Below are 18,734 nucleotides of genomic sequence, written 5' to 3'. Positions count from 1 at the left end.
CACAATTAATTTAGAAAGAGAGGGATACACAGGCTCCCAGCAGATGGACCAAGTTACTCTCTATACATAAAACCTCCCATATGGTAATCGAACTTGCATCTTTTGCATGCAACGGTGAAGCCCCTAGCCACTACAGTGGAACTCGGATTCAACGAGGTCGCCGGGCCTGACCTAAAATCTCGTTGAATCCTAGTGTTCGTTATAGTATAGCAAACACGAGGTTTTGTGTAGATAATTACAGGCACTGAGAAAGTAATGTATAAAGAGAAGTCACAAGTAGTGCCTGAAATGCCTGCATATTATGAGCTGTGTAAAAAAAAGACAGATTCGTTCAAATTCACTCCTGTGTCATCTTGATTGTTTACCAAAAAGTTGGGTTGTTGTGTAGAGCCTAGCATACGGCAACTTTTGATTCCATAGACAGGCGCACAATTTATTACGAAGATCTACGTCAAGACTAGCTTATCACTATAATAATGATCAGTTGCCGAGGGGAAAAAAGACTGTGACGCATTTGTATCTGCCACATTCAACGCCCGGATCGCTAAGTGCGCCCCCCCCCCCCCTCCGCGACACACACACACACAGTCACACATGCGCGAGCCAATAACGCATGTGTTAGTATGAAAAAAGGCCGCTGATTGGTCGCATGCAATCGGGTAAGTGAATACTGGTTCATGATGCAGGTGCAATGGATAGTTTCCGGGAACAGATAAAGTTCGTTCTGGGAGAAAAATGAGCGAAACCACGTCGGTGGGGGCTGTTCACCCTGGAAGCGACCTCGTTGAATCCGAGCTCGTTGATTTAAGTGCTCGTTGAATGCGGGTTATTTTCAATGATTGTAAAGAAGAAAAAAAACGGGGAATCTATCTCATCTCGCTGAATCCGAGTTCTCGTTGAATCCGAGCTCGTTGAATCCGAGTTCCACTGTACAGCACAGACACCTGTCCAATTATCTCTCGGGTACAATCTCGGGTCCACTTCTTTTTCCGGATCATTCTATCCACTTAGCTCAGGGGTACACATGTGTGAGGTTCAACCCACTTAGCTCAGGTGTACATGTCACACACATGTCATATATATATATATATATATATATGTGAGGCAGCGTGGTGGAATCAGGCTCTCGTCAATTTTTGGGCATGTTGAGTTATTGGTATCATCTTACAGCTTGTTCATTTGTCTTTATTTGGATGAAAAAAATATCCATTTACCTTGAATACAAGTCGAGATTTTTGCGAAAGAAGGAGGTGGGGGTCACCTGTTTTCAGAGGTAAAATTAGTGTTAAAATGGCCGCCAAAGATTAGTTATTTCCATACCTAGAGTCCGTGGTAACTGAAAATTTACTTTCTTTGTGCCTTTAATCAACGTTTTTCAGAAAAATCCACACAGAAATGAGTTCTTTAATGGGCATGGAAGGTGTTGAGCAAAAAAAAAAAACATAGATAAAAATTCATAAACCGGCAGAAAAATGCAAGTTTCTTCACTTTGATTATTTTGACGAGAGCCTGATTCCACCACACTGCCTCACATATATATATATATATATATATATATATATAATATATCTGCTCTCATTTTTCAAAGTACTCAATATTCTTTAGAATACAATTCTGACAACTTCCTACTATAATTATTAAAAGTAAAGAAATATTGTTTTCTTGGTAACAACATTCAGGTTTTTTGTTCTCCTGTAAAATTATAAAAACTGCATATGTGTCACAACACGGTGGAACCAGGCTCTTGTCAATTTTGGGGCATATGGAGTTATTGGTATCATCTTAAAGCTTGTCCATTTGCCTTGCTTTTGATGAAAACAAATCTTTTTATCTTGGATAGAAGTCAAGATATTGGTGATTGAAGGAGGTGGGGTGGCCTTGTTTCAGAGGTAAAATTAGCGAGAAAATGGACGCCAAAGTTGAGTTATTTCCTAAACTTGAGAGCCCATCTAAACTAAAAATTTACATCTCTTTTGCCTTAAATCAACCTTTTTCAGCACAATCCACACAGAAATGTGTTCTTTAAAGGGCGGGAAAGGTGTAGAGCCGAAAAACAAAAATTCTATAAAAATTCCCAAACCTGCAAAAAAATGCCAATTTCTTCACTTTGACTATTTTGATGAGTGGCTGATTTCACCATGCTGCCTCACATATATATAGTTTTAGTTTTAGTACCGGTAAGTAAGAGTTTTACAACACTTGCAACTCAATAGGTTACATAAATGTGCTGAAGATAAAAGGTCACGAGAGAGTAACATTCAAAATGAAGAGATGAGAGATAAGGATGACAGATGTTTGATAGGAAAGCAGTTGCAAACTACACCAGAACACCTGCCAACCACCCACCAGAAAGGTGTTATTCATTTTACTTTTAAAACAACAAGTGCAATATACAGCCGTTTAATAATATTTGAGTCTCAAGTGTACGAACAAGTGGTTTATTCACAGCATTCATCAGGCTAGGTACGTACAATCTTCGTACATCACAACTGCCACAAGAAAATGAGGAACTCAGAAATGTTCATGACTCGTCAAGTGAAGCCGAGTTCAACATTTCCTTGTGACAGCAACAATTTAATATGTTGTTACTATAAACAATCTACAAATGTGGGGATGGGGGCTTGGGTGTAACATGATGCATAGAAGAAAACAGTACAAAATTAATAAAAGGAAAGGGAGAGGAAAGCTGCACTGTTCTTCAAATTTATAGGGGGAGAACATTTATAATGAGCTCACACTTGAATCTTTTACTCTCACAGACTAGATATGTCAGAGCTATACATTGATACATTCAGTAGCGTGTCATTGCGGTAAATCAACGGTGTGACATTGCAGTGAAATCAAGCGCTCGCCAAAATAATGAGAACTGATGAAGAAACCGACATTTTTCTGCCCACAGAGCAATATTATCTTTATTTTTTAAAAGTTAAACACCTTTTATTTTCCATTTAAAACATATTTCGGCATTTGATCAAAGTAAAAGGCACAAAATAATGTAAATTTTCAGTATCCAAGGACACTCAAGTTTTGGAATTCACCAGACTTTGGCAGCCATTTTCTTGCTATTTTTACCTATTGACACTATACAACCACGATCTCCTTCAGTCACAAATATCTCAACTTCTATTCTAGTTAGTCTATGGATATTGTATTCATCAAAAGTAAAACAAATGAACAAGCTTTAACTAGAAATGCCAAATAATTGACGAGCTCCTGATTCCACCATGTCGTGACACATTCAACAATTATAATAACCTTTCATTCTTGAGTAAGAGGTCTCGGAGCTAGTACCTCTGATGACGATCAGACCAAGTCTCGTTGCCATATTGCACGTTTTATCACATTTTTCTATTTTCCTGTTCAGTATTACGAGATGTTATCAGTGACTGAGAAATGATGTGTGCCGAGACCATATACATGTTTTATAGTTGAATATATGCATGTGGAAAAACTACTACTATATATGAGAAAAGATCAATTGGCAAGAGGGGGTAATGACACTCTTGTAAACATGCATGTAATGAGACACAATGAGACATCAGCTGACAAACAAAAAAAAACTCCAGCAAGATTACATCATCACAGTAGAAACCTAGTTTCCACATGCTGGATAAAAATATTTTTAACCCTTGAGAAAGCTACACGCAGAAGATCACATCCAGAATTCATCACAGAGATATTTTGACTACATAACAGTCGAACCTGCTCTAACCGCCTCCTGACTAAAACAATCACCTGTACAAACTACCACTACCCACTTTCCCCCGCCTGTTTATTCTAACTTCACGAGGCTTCACGGCCGGTCACAAAAATCTACGGGGCGTACCGCGGCCGATTCGCCCTGCCACGAGCGCGTTCACTAAACTGCCTACTCTTAGCACACACTACACACCTCACTCTCAGACTCAACATTTTCTCACACTCTCTATCCAACTCAGTTTACACTCATTGTTGATATACTGTATATATTTGAGGCTAACATTTTCTCACACTCTATCCCCCTCAAATGAAGAACAAAATTATCATGGTGTTATCTCAGAAAATAATGGACAAGGAGCTGTCACTTTTTCACCACATACGATACAAGGAGAGTACAGGCCAAGGCTCCACGCCCCTCCAACTCCGAACAATTGAAAACAAACATTCCGAGAGGAACCTTTTCATTCCAGAATCTCCACTTGTCAAACTTTCAAATAAACGTTCGACATCCACGTACATCCCACTACACAACAGACCAGCTGACTTGTCCACACAGACAGCAACTGAGCACACACCAGGAATTATGTCTCGCAAATCTTGTTCAACAATGTAGCCTAATGGGGGAGAAAACTCAGACAGTTTATTTGAGGAAAACAAAAGATTGTGACCTCACTGCTGCTCTCAGATTGTCCACACAAACTTACTTTCTTCTTTATGGCACCGCTTCTGAATATAATGCTGTAGATATCGTCCACATATATACAAAGCACATGACGAAAAAGGTCGTTGATTAGTGTAGGAAGCTTAAAAAAAAAAACATGTTCCATTATTCACGCAAATGGTAGTAGATGCAGCAAAGAATTAAGAACAAATTTTTTGGTAGAAAAACACTTTGTCAAGGACAAATATTTTTTGAAAAGATAATACAAAGTATTATGCAGTTTGGCATATTTGCCGTAAAGTATCAAGATGAACTGCTCATGAAAACCCTGACTTTTGACTGAAGAATTTATTAACAGTTGTGACAGAAGAAAAAAACCTGCTACGGAACTCTTGACCAACAACACACTCGCCAATTGACTCGGATTTCCTCAGGACTGTCCCAAATTTGGCAATCGGGAATTTGAGAGGACATTATAACCTTATCACATACACTACACCAAAACCCAGTCTCACTCGATGTCAGTTTGTTCATCGTTACGCAATCTGAAGCTCTAACATTGGGTGTCCCTGTTTGGGTTTCGAAAGTGCTGGCAAGCTTGTAATAATAAATGAGGTGATGCCTCATTTACTGGCATACTAAGTAGACACAGTTTTGTGGAGACAATGCTGTGGGAAGTTTGCCAATCATGAACAAAAACACGTGGTAGGGCCAAAGCTTAACCCCGCCATCTACTGACTGTGACCAAACACAAACAGTCTCCATGTGTAAAAGCTGGACTACCAAATCTTGCTTTTATTTCCTTTTTTTTGTGCTTTTGTTCTGAACGTACCAGAGTAACATTAGTAACAACAGAAATTATGTCTTCTCTACACATACAATTACAATGTACAGTGCAGCCTCTATATAACGACATAGTCGGGACCAGAAAAAAATGTTGCTATAGTTATAGAGAGTTGACATAATAGTTAAATAGAAAGGGAACGAAAAATTAGTAACGATATATAAAGAAAAAATCGGGACCTGATCACCATGTCGCTCAGAGGATGTTGTTATATCGAAGGTCTTTATAGAGAGGCTGCACTGTACTAAAAATTATGTCCTGAAAGAAAAAAAAATCTACAACAGTAAATTATCACTCGTGATCAACATTAGAAAAGTAAAAGCAACAACAAGTAATGGTTTGCCCACCATGTAGGGCACCGGTACAGGGAGAGCAGAGCACGGCTTGCGGACAGATGACGAGGGGGGGGTGTGTGTGAAACTGAGGCAGATGGTGACATTTTTGCATGGTACAAAAGCTCCGAACCACCTCAACCTTGGATAAACGACATCTTAGACTTCACAACTGTCTCAACTGTCTGCTTTGAAAATCTCATTTTATCTTTATCCACAGAAGCAACAAAAAACCTTGGGGAAAACCTTTTTTTTAAATCCAAATTTGTATTTTGGGCTCAACATTTTTATGTCCATTCAAAAACACAATTCTGGGTGGATTTTACTGGAACATCTTGATTAAAGGCACAAAACTTTTTTTTCAGTTTCCAAGGATTCTCAAGCTACGGAAGTCACCAAACTTTGGAAGCCATTATCTCACTAATTTTGCCTCTGAAACTAGGCAGCCCCCCCTCCACCAAACTCTCTCTTTCCAACGTAAATATCTCAAGTTCTATTGAAGACACATGTTAAATCATAGACGTCCTAAATCAAAGTGCTTCAGAGAAGTGAAAGATTCATTGTGGTGGAAACATGTCAATGAGCTTTAAAAAAAAGGTATGTTATCACTTTTGAAGTGACACATACTGTGTGTGATGTCAGTGATATAATTATAAGGGAGAGAAAAATGCTTGAAGAACCACATCCGGGATACTGGGCTATTTCTTCTTCGCAACAGCACGACCTGTTTGAAGTAGCACTACAAGTTACAAGGTGAAAAAACCCTCCCCAAAAACAAACAACCACAGCAAAAAGTCAGGTTTCATCAAACACTTTCAGAAAATGATCCTGAATTTAGAAATTAAAGCTGCTGATGCCAAACCCCCAACACGTGATCTTTTCGCCTGTCACACAATCACTCACTGGACCGAGTCAGACCCACGGCCTCTACGTCTGCCGCCAGTGATATAGGACTATTGTTGGTGCGGCTGCAAAGACACACACTTTCACACTCACACACTCACATACACACATTATACACACAAATTACACCCCCCAGAAACATACACAAACACAAATTAACACACCTACAAACAAACACACACACCATAAGCATACACAGACAATAAATGACAACACAAAGGTTTCATGTAGGGGACAGGACATCACAAACAAAAAACTCCCAACATTCTCAAGCTACTTTTTCTGCATGACAAGCTTTGTCTCCGTCAAACAGACGATGTATAGAGAGACAATACAGCACCTATAGACAAATGTACCAATAGACCAGTTCATCATCCTACTATTTGAACAAACTAAAAAACAAGTCTAGTCTTCCATGAGGCAAACAGTACAATTAATTGCAGAACAACCTCATTATTTATTGCTCATAGTTCTGTTAAAAAAAACCTGAAGTAATCTGATCAGCCACTCAGTCAGACAAAGGATGACCAAAATGTTGTGTGGACTGGTATCCCCAGACCTCCATCTGCCTGGGAGGAAAAGGTCACCCACACCACACTCAAACACTGTTAACCCTTCTCCATCACATTGCCTCATCTCACAGTTAACCCTTTGTGTCACATTGCCTCCTCTCACATACCCTCAGCAAGCTGCTCACATGTACGAAGCAAAAAATTTTGATTTTTTTTTTCACTGCAGCTTCTCAATCTGTGGTATTGGTTACATTTGCTCAAGAAACATTTTGTTGAAATCCAAATTTTATTATAAATGTTGGAGAAAAAAGCTAAACAAAATACATGATGTAGATACAACAGCTTTTTCTTTCTCCTAACAAATGTTGCTATCTGGGCTTAAAACTTTTAAACAGCTTGCCAGTGATAGGCTTCCCTCATAAAACACAACTGTGTGGCACATTCATTGAGGGAACCAACAAATTTCACACCCACAAACTTTAGTCATTGAAAACCGCACATTTTGTCCATTCTGCTCGCACGGAAAATGTCCGGTCTAGATTCGTTTTAAGCGAGCATGGGTTAATAGACAAAGCAAAGTTTACGAAGAAGCTATCTACAACACACACACACATCACCACAGACTGAAACGACAGTGCACCCATCACCACAGACTGAAGCGATGGTGCACCCATCACCACAGAATCAAGTGAAAGTGGTGCACCCGTCATCACAGAATCAAATGAGGGTACACACATCACCACAGACTCAAACGACGGTACACACATCACCACAGACTCAAACGACGGTACACACATCAAGACAGAATCAAGCAATGGTGCACAGATCAAGACAGAATCAAGCAATGGTGCACAGATCAAGACAGAATCAAGCAATGGTGCACAGATCCTCCGACACAACCCTCAAGTCCCCGTCCAGCAGGTTTTTTATCACAGCTTTAGCGATGTAGGCCGTGGTGCCGTAGCGCACATTCGGGGGAGTGTTGAAAAACCGATGCATGTCGTCCTGTTTCTCCCGCCCTTCCATGCGGTTGAGATCTTGCTGGAAATCTTCGTACGCTTCTTGAATAATCTGCAGAAATAAAACAAATTCAGTTTTAGTAAGAGTTTTATGGCACTTGCAACACAAAAAGATCATAGAGGTGCCAAAGATTAGAGGTGTTACTAAAGTGTAATAAGGGCGACAGATGTTTGATGGGAAAGAAGGAACAAAGCACAACACAGTGCACGCCAAACACTCACATCAAATTCAAATCTTGTTTAAAACTCACAAATTGGAACAAATAAATATACAAACCTCTTTTAATTGTTAGAAAAGCCACATCAAATTCGCTTTGAAGTTGATAAAATATTATAAATTCTGTTCAAATATTACATCTTTGGAAGACATTAGATGACAGAAAGTTCTAAAATGTTGGCACTTAAGACCAACCCCAAAAATTATACACTACAATATAGGTCCATATGAGATCAGCAGAAAACCCCAGAATAGAGGTAGAGAAGACACATATTTTACAGCCTATAGGATGCTATTCTTAAAGAGTGATGCAACTTCCTCTTGTCTACAAAGGATAAGAACAAAGACTGCACTGAAAGATTTTTTTTTTAGGGAACCAGCACAAAATGTCATCACACCAATATAGGTGAAATCTCTCTCTCTCTCTCTATATATATATATATGTACATTGCGTGCTATGCACAGTATGCTGTGGAGTAAATCCTAGAGAGTGAACCGTCTAACACTACTGATAGAATACAGTCTTAGGAGTAACAATTTTCTGTACGGAAAGAACTTTCAACAAGAACAAAACTATTATTTCATCATTGGACAGTAACCCGACCAATTTTTTCTATGATGAAAAGACCCCCCCCCCTCGATTTCCGAGAAAACAAGAAAAAAACCCACTTAAAACAGCGATTCCCGAGAACACAAAGTGACTTCCGATAACCAACGACAATAAACAGCTATTTCCAAGAAAGTACCTTATCCATGTTCGCCGACTGGTGGAACATGAGCTCCGGGTTTCTCTCCAGTATTGTGGACACAACCATAAAAGCCTGAGGAAAACATCAAAACTTGCGTGTTTAAACAACATTTTCAAAGACGTTCATTAACAGTTTACCAAATAAACAAATTTTGTCACTTTAAGCAGGGACCACTTTATCGTTGCACAACAGGCACCCGAGTTCGATTCTCGTGCGTGTAGAATTTTTATCGAGTGTCTCGCTATTTCTGCAGGGACTTTGTGTCCCTCTCAACCAGGGTTGGAGTCAAAACTGCCTCCTTCACGATCCAGATTTTGTAGATGAGACATGAACATGATCTACATTATCATTACAGTAGAACATGGCTAGAGCGGGACTTTAAGTTCTAGAAGAAAAATCCCGCTGTAGGCAAGTTCCCGCTATAGGGATGCAATAGGGGAATTACCGAAAAATCACACACTACACGCTCTTCTCTTCTTTTACCGTCTTTTTGGCTTAGCCTAGGCCTGGGACTATGGCACATCTCTTTTGAAGTGGCTCTCCGCACCATCTCTCTCTCTGCTGCTTGCCCCACCTCACTAAACTTTAGTACAGATAATTGAGTTTACATAGGCAAAAACAAAGGGGATTCCGGTAGGTCCCGCTGAAGGGATGGCCCCGTTGTAGTGGGTGCAGCTGCAGTCATGTTCTACTGTATTCTATTTTTTTTTTCTTTTATTTAAACTTTTTTTTTTTTTAAACCTAGTCAAAAGAAATTTTTTTAAAGAAGCTAAAGGTCACAAAGGCTGCCGGTACTCACTTCCACCATGAGCTGACGGTACGACGGGTCGGCGATCTTGCTGAGCATCTGCTCCACCAGCAGCGAGAAGTTGAGCTCGTACATTGTCATGTCCGACTGGGTCGGTTGCTGGGGATAGTACCACAAAAAAGTTTTAGTTTTAGTAAGGTTTTAAGGCGCTCGCAACTGCATCAGGCAAGGTCATATAAACACCAAGGGGTGGAGGTCAACAGAGAAGTCCAAGCGGGGAATCAGGCTTACTCTGATCACCTCTCTAGCCTTAACACAAAGTCTGCTTCGACTATCAAGGCACCCTGGAAATAGCAGTTCACAAGAGAGTGACAAAACTATACAAAAGAAGAAGAGGAAAAAAATTACGATAGTAAGGATGAGGAAAGAATGACATTGATGCATCAGCCCATTCACAATTCTACTGCGCATAAAAACAAGTTCATATCTCCCCTTTGGGAATGGCTTAAAGATACTTCAGTCAGTAGTTAACCCTGGTGGGGGGGCCCGCAACAAGGGAAGTCACACTCACAAGCAAGATGGAAGAGTAACAGTCACATCTTGTGGAGTCGGTGGTCTAGTGATTAGGTTGTTGGGCTCGCAACCAAAAGGTCATAGCTGACATTCTGTCCTTGGGAAAGGAACTTTCATAAATTTTCCTCATTTTGCACGGGTAGGAATGGGTGCCTGCTTTTAGATGGCAAAAGATCTTAACAGTTTGTTATCTAATATGTTATCTCCTCTACCTACAACAACAAGTCATCTCCCCAACCTACCTACAAGTTATCTCAACCACCCACAACAACAAATTATCTCCCCTACCCATAAGTTATCTCCCATACCTGTGGCAACAAGTATCCCAACACTTTGATTCCCCCTGGTGTCTTCTCCAGTATCTCCCAGACTTTGTCGTAGAAATCTTTGGGCACTCGGTTCAGCGCTCCGTCCAGCTGCCTCTTCTGGAATGGTGTTCTGCAAAACAGTGAAGGGGGGGGGGGGAGGGGTGGAACCTTCAAAACATGGAGCTTTAACTTTATTTTCATTGACATGACTAGATCACACAAAATAAGTGTTAAATATCTTGGTCTCTAAGAGTTCAAACTGGGGGAATTTGGGAGGGGGGATGGGGGCAGGGCAAAACTTTATTCTTACTGACATGACAAGACGCATAAAATTAGTGGTATGCGACTAGGGGGGTCAAGAAATTCAAATTGCGGGGGGGGGGGGGGGGTAAACTTTTTTTTCATTTTTTCATGGACAAAACTAGACCGCACAAAGCTAATGGTAATGGCCTCTGCGTCCAACTGACCTGAGGTCAGCCTCCAGGTAGTTCTTGGTGAGCACGGACCAGACCATGCGCTTGACCTGGTGCGGGGAGAGGGCGCTGAGCTCGCGGCGGTTCTCCTCGTCCTGTTGCTCCATCTCCAGCTCCACCTGCATGGCCCGCACAAACCACCTGCAGGAACATACGGCGTCATACAACATCAAACAATGTCACAGAATCATACAACATCAACGTCACAAAGAATAACAGCGTCACACAACGTCACAAAGAATAACAGCGTCACACAACGTCACAAAGAATAACAGCGTCACACAACGTCACAAAGAATAACAGCGTCACACAACGTCACAAAGAATAACAGCGTCACACAATGTCACAGCATCATACAATGTCACACAATGTCACAACACCATACAATGTCGCACAATGTCACAGCATCATACGTCATACAGCGTTATACAATGTCACACAATGTCACACAACGTCACATAATGCCATGGCATCATACAACGCCATACAGCGTCACACAATGTTACAATGGGGGGGGGGGGGGGGGGGGGGGGGGAGAATGAATGTGGTGTATTCATACTTGCAAACATGCAGTGTGACTGGAGGAGATTTAAGTTTGAAAATATTGTAACTTTACTTTTTCCATCCCCTGTTACCTTACAGTGTCGAGGGAGGAGGTAAACTACTTCTTTCTCTTGTTTATTGTATCGTCTGTTGTACGGGTATATTATATTGTTTTGCTCTAATGTTTCTCTGACCCCCTCTATCTATCTTTTCCTGGGCCAGCCTCTTCCTCTGTATCCAACAGATCTCTGGCTGTACGCTTTCACTGCTATACAGTCTGGTGGTAGTTTTGACAGATGCCCAAACCATTTCATGCATTGTTTATCAATGTATTGCAGGTAAAATGGCAAAATAGTTTAAAGGTAAGAGCAGGTAAATAAATCTGATATCAGAGTGTGTGTGAGTGTGTGTGTGTGTGTGGGGAGGGGGAGGGGGAGGGAGGTTGGTGTTGAATGTTCAGTATTTTAATACCTCAGCACAAAGCCAACATGTAGTGAGACAATCAGGATGAAACCAATATGGAGGGAGCTTACGTACCCGATCCTAATCTTGAGAATTCCGTCAAACAGCTCAGGTGATGTGGCGATGAGTTTCCCGATGGAGAGAATGAGCTCCTGCTGTAGGACGGCCTGGCAGACATCATAGGGGAGGCACTTGGAGTACAGGATGTTCTTGAGCTCGTTGGGGCTGATGGGTTTGTCCAGGACTTCCTCCTCGTGCCCAAACACACCCACCGTGATCTACACAAACATACAGATGGGTGGGGGGGGGGGGGTTAATATAATGCAGGAACTGACAACAATCACTCCACGACCAAAAATAAAGGGTTTTTTTGTTTTTTAGTTTTAGTAAGGTTTTACGGTGCTCACAACTGCATAAGGTCATATGAGCACCACGGTCTGGATGTCACCAGAGAAGTGTAAACGAGGAATCAGGCTTACTCTGCTCCCCACTCAACAGCACAAAGTCTGCTTCGACTATCAAGGCACCCTAGAAATAGCAGTTCACAAGAGAGTGACAAACATACAAAAGAAGTAATGGAAAATGACGATAGTAAGGATGAGGGAAGAAAAAGCAACAGTTCCTCCTGTGTTGTTCCGGCACAGTATAAGATAAGATAAGATAAGATCAAACAAGATACATCTTTATTGTCCAGATGCCTCACAGGTATCCAAACAAACAGACGAACTCAAGGGAGACATGTCATCTTATGAAAGAGGGAGGGGGGGGGGGGGGGGTAAACTTTTTTTTCATTTTTTCATGGACAAAACTAGACCGCACAAAGCTAATGGTAATGGCCTCTGCGTCCAACTGACCTGAGGTCAGCCTCCAGGTAGTTCTTGGTGAGCACGGACCAGACCATGCGCTTGACCTGGTGCGGGGAGAGGGCGCTGAGCTCGCGGCGGTTCTCCTCGTCCTGTTGCTCCATCTCCAGCTCCACCTGCATGGCCCGCACAAACCACCTGCAGGAACATACGGCGTCATACAACATCAAACAATGTCACAGAATCATACAACATCAACGTCACAAAGAATAACAGCGTCACACAACGTCACAAAGAATAACAGCGTCACACAACGTCACAAAGAATAACAGCGTCACACAACGTCACAAAGAATAACAGCGTCACACAACGTCACAAAGAATAACAGCGTCACACAATGTCACAGCATCATACAATGTCACACAATGTCACAACACCATACAATGTCGCACAATGTCACAGCATCATACGTCATACAGCGTTATACAATGTCACACAATGTCACACAACGTCACATAATGCCATGGCATCATACAACGCCATACAGCGTCACACAATGTTACAATGGGGGGGGGGGGGGGGGGGGGGGGGGAGAATGAATGTGGTGTATTCATACTTGCAAACATGCAGTGTGACTGGAGGAGATTTAAGTTTGAAAATATTGTAACTTTACTTTTTCCATCCCCTGTTACCTTACAGTGTCGAGGGAGGAGGTAAACTACTTCTTTCTCTTGTTTATTGTATCGTCTGTTGTACGGGTATATTATATTGTTTTGCTCTAATGTTTCTCTGACCCCCTCTATCTATCTTTTCCTGGGCCAGCCTCTTCCTCTGTATCCAACAGATCTCTGGCTGTACGCTTTCACTGCTATACAGTCTGGTGGTAGTTTTGACAGATGCCCAAACCATTTCATGCATTGTTTATCAATGTATTGCAGGTAAAATGGCAAAATAGTTTAAAGGTAAGAGCAGGTAAATAAATCTGATATCAGAGTGTGTGTGAGTGTGTGTGTGTGTGTGGGGAGGGGGAGGGGGAGGGAGGTTGGTGTTGAATGTTCAGTATTTTAATACCTCAGCACAAAGCCAACATGTAGTGAGACAATCAGGATGAAACCAATATGGAGGGAGCTTACGTACCCGATCCTAATCTTGAGAATTCCGTCAAACAGCTCAGGTGATGTGGCGATGAGTTTCCCGATGGAGAGAATGAGCTCCTGCTGTAGGACGGCCTGGCAGACATCATAGGGGAGGCACTTGGAGTACAGGATGTTCTTGAGCTCGTTGGGGCTGATGGGTTTGTCCAGGACTTCCTCCTCGTGCCCAAACACACCCACCGTGATCTACACAAACATACAGATGGGTGGGGGGGGGGTGGTTAATATAATGCAGGAACTGACAACAATCACTCCACGACCAAAAATAAAGGGTTTTTTTGTTTTTTAGTTTTAGTAAGGTTTTACGGTGCTCACAACTGCATAAGGTCATATGAGCACCACGGTCTGGATGTCACCAGAGAAGTGTAAACGAGGAATCAGGCTTACTCTGCTCCCCACTCAACAGCACAAAGTCTGCTTCGACTATCAAGGCACCCTAGAAATAGCAGTTCACAAGAGAGTGACAAACATACAAAAGAAGTAATGGAAAATGACGATAGTAAGGATGAGGGAAGAAAAAGCAACAGTTCCTCCTGTGTTGTTCCGGCACAGTATAAGATAAGATAAGATAAGATCAAACAAGATACATCTTTATTGTCCAGATGCCTCACAGGTATCCAAACAAACAGACGAACTCAAGGGAGACATGTCATCTTATGAAAGAGGGGGGGGGGGGGGGGGGGTGGCCACATCTCTCGATAGTATGCAGGAGTTGCATTTGTCCTTCCTCCTCCTTCGATCCCCTCCCCCTTCCCTCCTCTTCCCCCCTCATCCCCTCCTCCTCACCCCCCACTCACTTCTCCTCTCTCCCAGCTCACCCCCCCCCCTATCCTCCAGGTCTCACCTGCTTTCCTCGGACCAACATGGTGGTGATGGAGGGTGCCAGCGAGTCCACCAGCTTGCCCATCAGAGCGGAGCACATGCGCACTGCCCACCAGTTCTTGTAGGCCCCAGCACGGTCAATCAGCCGCTCCAGCCGCTCACTGGGAGAGCAGAACATAGTAGCAAATTACATGTACATGTAGGACAGCAGTAGCAGTCGTGGTAGTGGTAGTGGTAGTGGTAGTGGTAGTAGTAGTAGTAGTAGTAGTAGTAGTAGTAGTAGTAGTAGTAGTAGTAGTGGTGGTAGTAGTAGTGGTGGTGAGGGTGAAAGTAGTAGTAGTGGTGGTAGTGGTAGTAGTAGTAGTAGTGGTGGTGGTGGTAATAGTGGTGGTAGTAGTAGAGGTGGTGGTGGTGGAAGTAGTAGTAGTAGTAGTAGTAGTAGTAGCAGTAGCGGTAGCGGTAGAGCTACAGCAGTAGCAGTAGTAGTTCATAAGGTTTTAGTTTTAGTAAGAGTTTTGCAGCAGCTGCAACACAAATAGGTCATGTAAGTGCTGAAGGTTAAAGGTTTTTATTAAAGGGCGTACAGCATTGACACAAATGACACAAATCCTGGCACCGTCTACACCCCCACCTGATTGTGCTGCCATCTATGGAATAGAACGGGCCCTCTCTCTCATACAGAAGCTTCAGCAAGGTCACTTGAGCGTTGAGCCCGGACACAGACATGAGGTAAGAGACCAGCTCTTGGCTCGTCTTTGTCCTCAGGTTCTACACAGAAAAAACAAAACAAAACAAAACTTTAGTTTTCATAAAAGTTTTACGACACTTGCGACATTAATAGATCATATAAAATCAGAAGATGAGAGATGTTTCTAGAGAGTAACATACGAAGAAATGGAGGAGGAGAGATAAGGAACATAGATAGGTTGATAGGAAAGAAATTTAGTCATGAATTGGGCAAAATACCTCTTTACCGTCAGAGTGAAGATGCAGCACTGATTTACAACATGTCTCATTTTGCATCAACGCAAGCATTTGCCATTGTTTATTTTTACAACAGTTCTATTTTCAGCAGCTATGAGTACTTAGCCGATTTCCCTCCAAATCTGGATGCGAAAAAAATGGGTTTAGAGCACATTTGGGACAATTTAGAACTGTAATTGTTGCAGAACAGGTTTCTGGGAGATTTTTAAGAGGTGATAACAAGCACATAGCATGCCATGAGTCACATCACATGAATCACCCCGCGAGTCATCCCCCACACGAACCGTTTCGTTGATGAAAGATTCCTCCTCCAAAGCTATGAGCTGCGGAATTTCAGTGAGCGACTTGAAGCTGGCCTTCATTGACTTCTCCTCAAACGGCGTGAAGATATCCGGGTCTGGGAGCAGGTTCAGGAAGTCCAGATGCTCCACAGCGGCCGAGGAGATGAAGGACTGGAGAAAATCAACAACATTGAAACACATGTTAATAAAAATAAGGTCAAAGCTGATCTAACAGCCACTGTCCAAGACAATCACCTGAACAAACGCCCACTACCCACATCTCCCTCTGACCTATGAGATGAGGTCAGGCCCTGGTCACGCTACCTGAGGGTTCCGGGCCTGGCGGTCGGCTGCTCACCCGCCATATGACGTTTTTGGTTTTTTTTCGCTTTTTTATGGTCCCGTGTCCTGATTTTGGTGCCGACATTTGGTTATGTAAAAATGTATTGACATGGTACAAATTGTTATGTTTCAAGAAAAAAGAAACAACAAAAAGAGGAATTGTTTGGTCATGATGATGACGACGACGATGATGATGATGATGACGATGATGAAGATGATGATGATGGTAACGATGACGATGCTCTCATGTTGGAAATAGAGTGCATGTTAATCTAGGTGTCAAGTGCATTTCACTTTTTGTTTGGCATTTACTCTGGATCCCCGCCAGGCTGTCTTGGTTGGACAGGACACAACCCTCATTCCCAACTCCTCAAGTAGAGTGACCAGAAATTTGGAAATAATTTATCATCTTCATCCCTAGCATTTAATAAAAGTATGCCGAAAAATCACTTGGGGGCCGCTCCTAAGTGACGATTTTGTTAATGTGTTTGTAGCCCTACGTCTATGCTATCATATTTTCAAAACAGTGAGCAATAACCTTTGTAATATTTTTCATAGGTAATGCAGTTGTGTTCCGTAACAAAAGATTAACACTTGTGCGCTTAAGAGTTATCGCTATCGGCATTTGCCACTGATCCCTAGGCACTTCTGTTTGTGTACACACAAAACAGGATCAGTTCTCATTCCAACCTGGAAACTTAGTGAAATAGCAATCAAATAATAACAATAATAGATAATAGACAGCATTGGTATATAGCGCAAATTCCCGTTCAAAAGCAAGCTCTATGCGCTTTACAATCTGCATTATTACCCAGCAGACCTGATAGCATCCTGAAACAATCTCAACTTCCTGGGAAGCAGACAGTGCAACTGAGAGGAAGGGGTATGTAACATCTGCAAGATATTTATGGTGGAGAAGTAAAGATAGCCTTTAGAAAAGAAACGAAAAAATTTGGATTCCAATTCAGGTGAAATTATGACATACATACAAACATTTCTAAAAAACAAAAAGAAAAAGAAGATACATGGGCTGACAGAACCTCAGGATGTAGCTCACAGTCAGATTTTGAACTTTCCAACACAAAACTACATTTTTGAGTTTCAGTCAGTCTACTTTTTAAAATCTGGTTTGGTAAAAGTTCTACCGTGCTTGCATCTGCATAAAGATTAGATGAGTGTGCAGGACACAAGTTGGTTATTTTCGTGAAAGTTCACAGCATAGCTCGGTTTGACTCTGCGAGTTAAATGGTTGAAATATCTTAAACATATAATAGAAATTTTGTTTTAAAAACAGCAATTTACATTATAAAATAAATTACGAAAACTTTCTTGAAATTGTACCCCATACGGGTGGAACGGTTAAATCTAGGACTCGACCAGTGGAAGTAGTGTAACGCCCTATGATTTCTTCCCTTCCGCCCCAGGGGTAACAGATGTCAAACCAGCTACCCCAAAGTGCGTGTTACCCCATGCTTAGACGACAAGACCGTCGGCTTCTCTCCCAAATGAGAACTAGTGGAAAATCGCCCAAGCTGAAATCATATCTCCACAAAATTGCGCCAGCGGACTACCCAGATCTGTCCTGTCGATCCTGCAAGGAGGAGGACGAGACTATGGACCATGTGTTCCTAAAATGTCCCGCCAACTGTCGTGCCAGAAAACGTCTGCTGGAACATTTCAGTGACCCATGTTCAGCACTTTTTAAGGATCTACGGGTATGTCGTGACCTCAGTGCTTTCTTGTCGTATCTCCATTTTTTTAAACAGTGAAAACAGTTCATATGTTGAGTTCCTGTGTGCTGTCGGCATTGTTGACCACTTATGAAGTCACAGAGCCAGAAGAGAGAGAGAGAGAGAGAGAGAGAGAGAGAGAGAGAGAGAGAGAGAGAGAGAAATATAGTGGGACTTGGAGGAGAGCGGGGAAGTAGCAGCGGTGCTCACTGCCCACAATCCTTCGTCCCCAATTATTATTATAATATGTGGGCTGTGCTGACAAAATGAGTTAGTTCTCGGATTTCAGCCTTATGGAAATTGATACATCAACTTGATAGGTGAAGTTTGTACAAATTTGTGAGCATGGAATAGTAAAAGACACAGTAAACGTGAACAAAATGGCATCAATTGAAAATCTATAAATCTGACCCCAGTGTCGATTTTCAGCCGATATCTCCTTTCTTGGATCGTGGGAAGTAACTCATTTTGTCAGCACATTTCACAATTAATATTAAATAATAAATAGCATTTGTATAGCGCATGTCCCCACTCGAAAGCACGTTCTATGCGCTTTACACTATATTATTACCCCA

At 42.0% G+C, this 18,734-nt stretch overlaps 1 protein-coding gene across 3 annotated transcripts in view; it reads right to left on the bottom strand.

Moving 5' to 3' along the window:
* Positions 1 to 2,417: 2,417 nt before the first annotated feature.
* The window catches only part of LOC101858942 (phosphorylase b kinase regulatory subunit beta), a 50,711-nt gene continuing 34,394 nt past the window's right edge, over positions 2,418 to 18,734 (bottom strand). For all 3 annotated transcript variants that reach the window (XM_035970080.1, XM_005099553.3, XM_005099552.3), the window contains 9 exons: positions 16,091 to 16,258; positions 15,454 to 15,590; positions 14,845 to 14,983; positions 13,984 to 14,186; positions 12,898 to 13,044; positions 10,566 to 10,695; positions 9,736 to 9,843; positions 8,934 to 9,008; positions 2,418 to 8,022 (listed from right to left, as the gene is read on the bottom strand). In XM_035970080.1, coding sequence (XP_035825973.1) covers positions 7,819 to 8,022; positions 8,934 to 9,008; positions 9,736 to 9,843; positions 10,566 to 10,695; positions 12,898 to 13,044; positions 13,984 to 14,186; positions 14,845 to 14,983; positions 15,454 to 15,590; positions 16,091 to 16,258 — 1,311 coding nt within the window. In that variant the 3' untranslated portion in view covers positions 2,418 to 7,818. The remainder of the gene's footprint in view (positions 8,023 to 8,933; positions 9,009 to 9,735; positions 9,844 to 10,565; positions 10,696 to 12,897; positions 13,045 to 13,983; positions 14,187 to 14,844; positions 14,984 to 15,453; positions 15,591 to 16,090; positions 16,259 to 18,734) is intronic.

The sequence above is a fragment of the Aplysia californica genome, unplaced genomic scaffold (assembly GCF_000002075.1).
Source record: "Aplysia californica isolate F4 #8 unplaced genomic scaffold, AplCal3.0 scaffold00217, whole genome shotgun sequence".
In the NCBI taxonomy this organism is placed as follows: Eukaryota; Metazoa; Mollusca; class Gastropoda; order Aplysiida; family Aplysiidae; genus Aplysia; species Aplysia californica.
The sequence above is the reverse complement of the archived record's forward strand: the minus strand, read 5'-3'. Positions and strand labels throughout refer to the sequence as shown.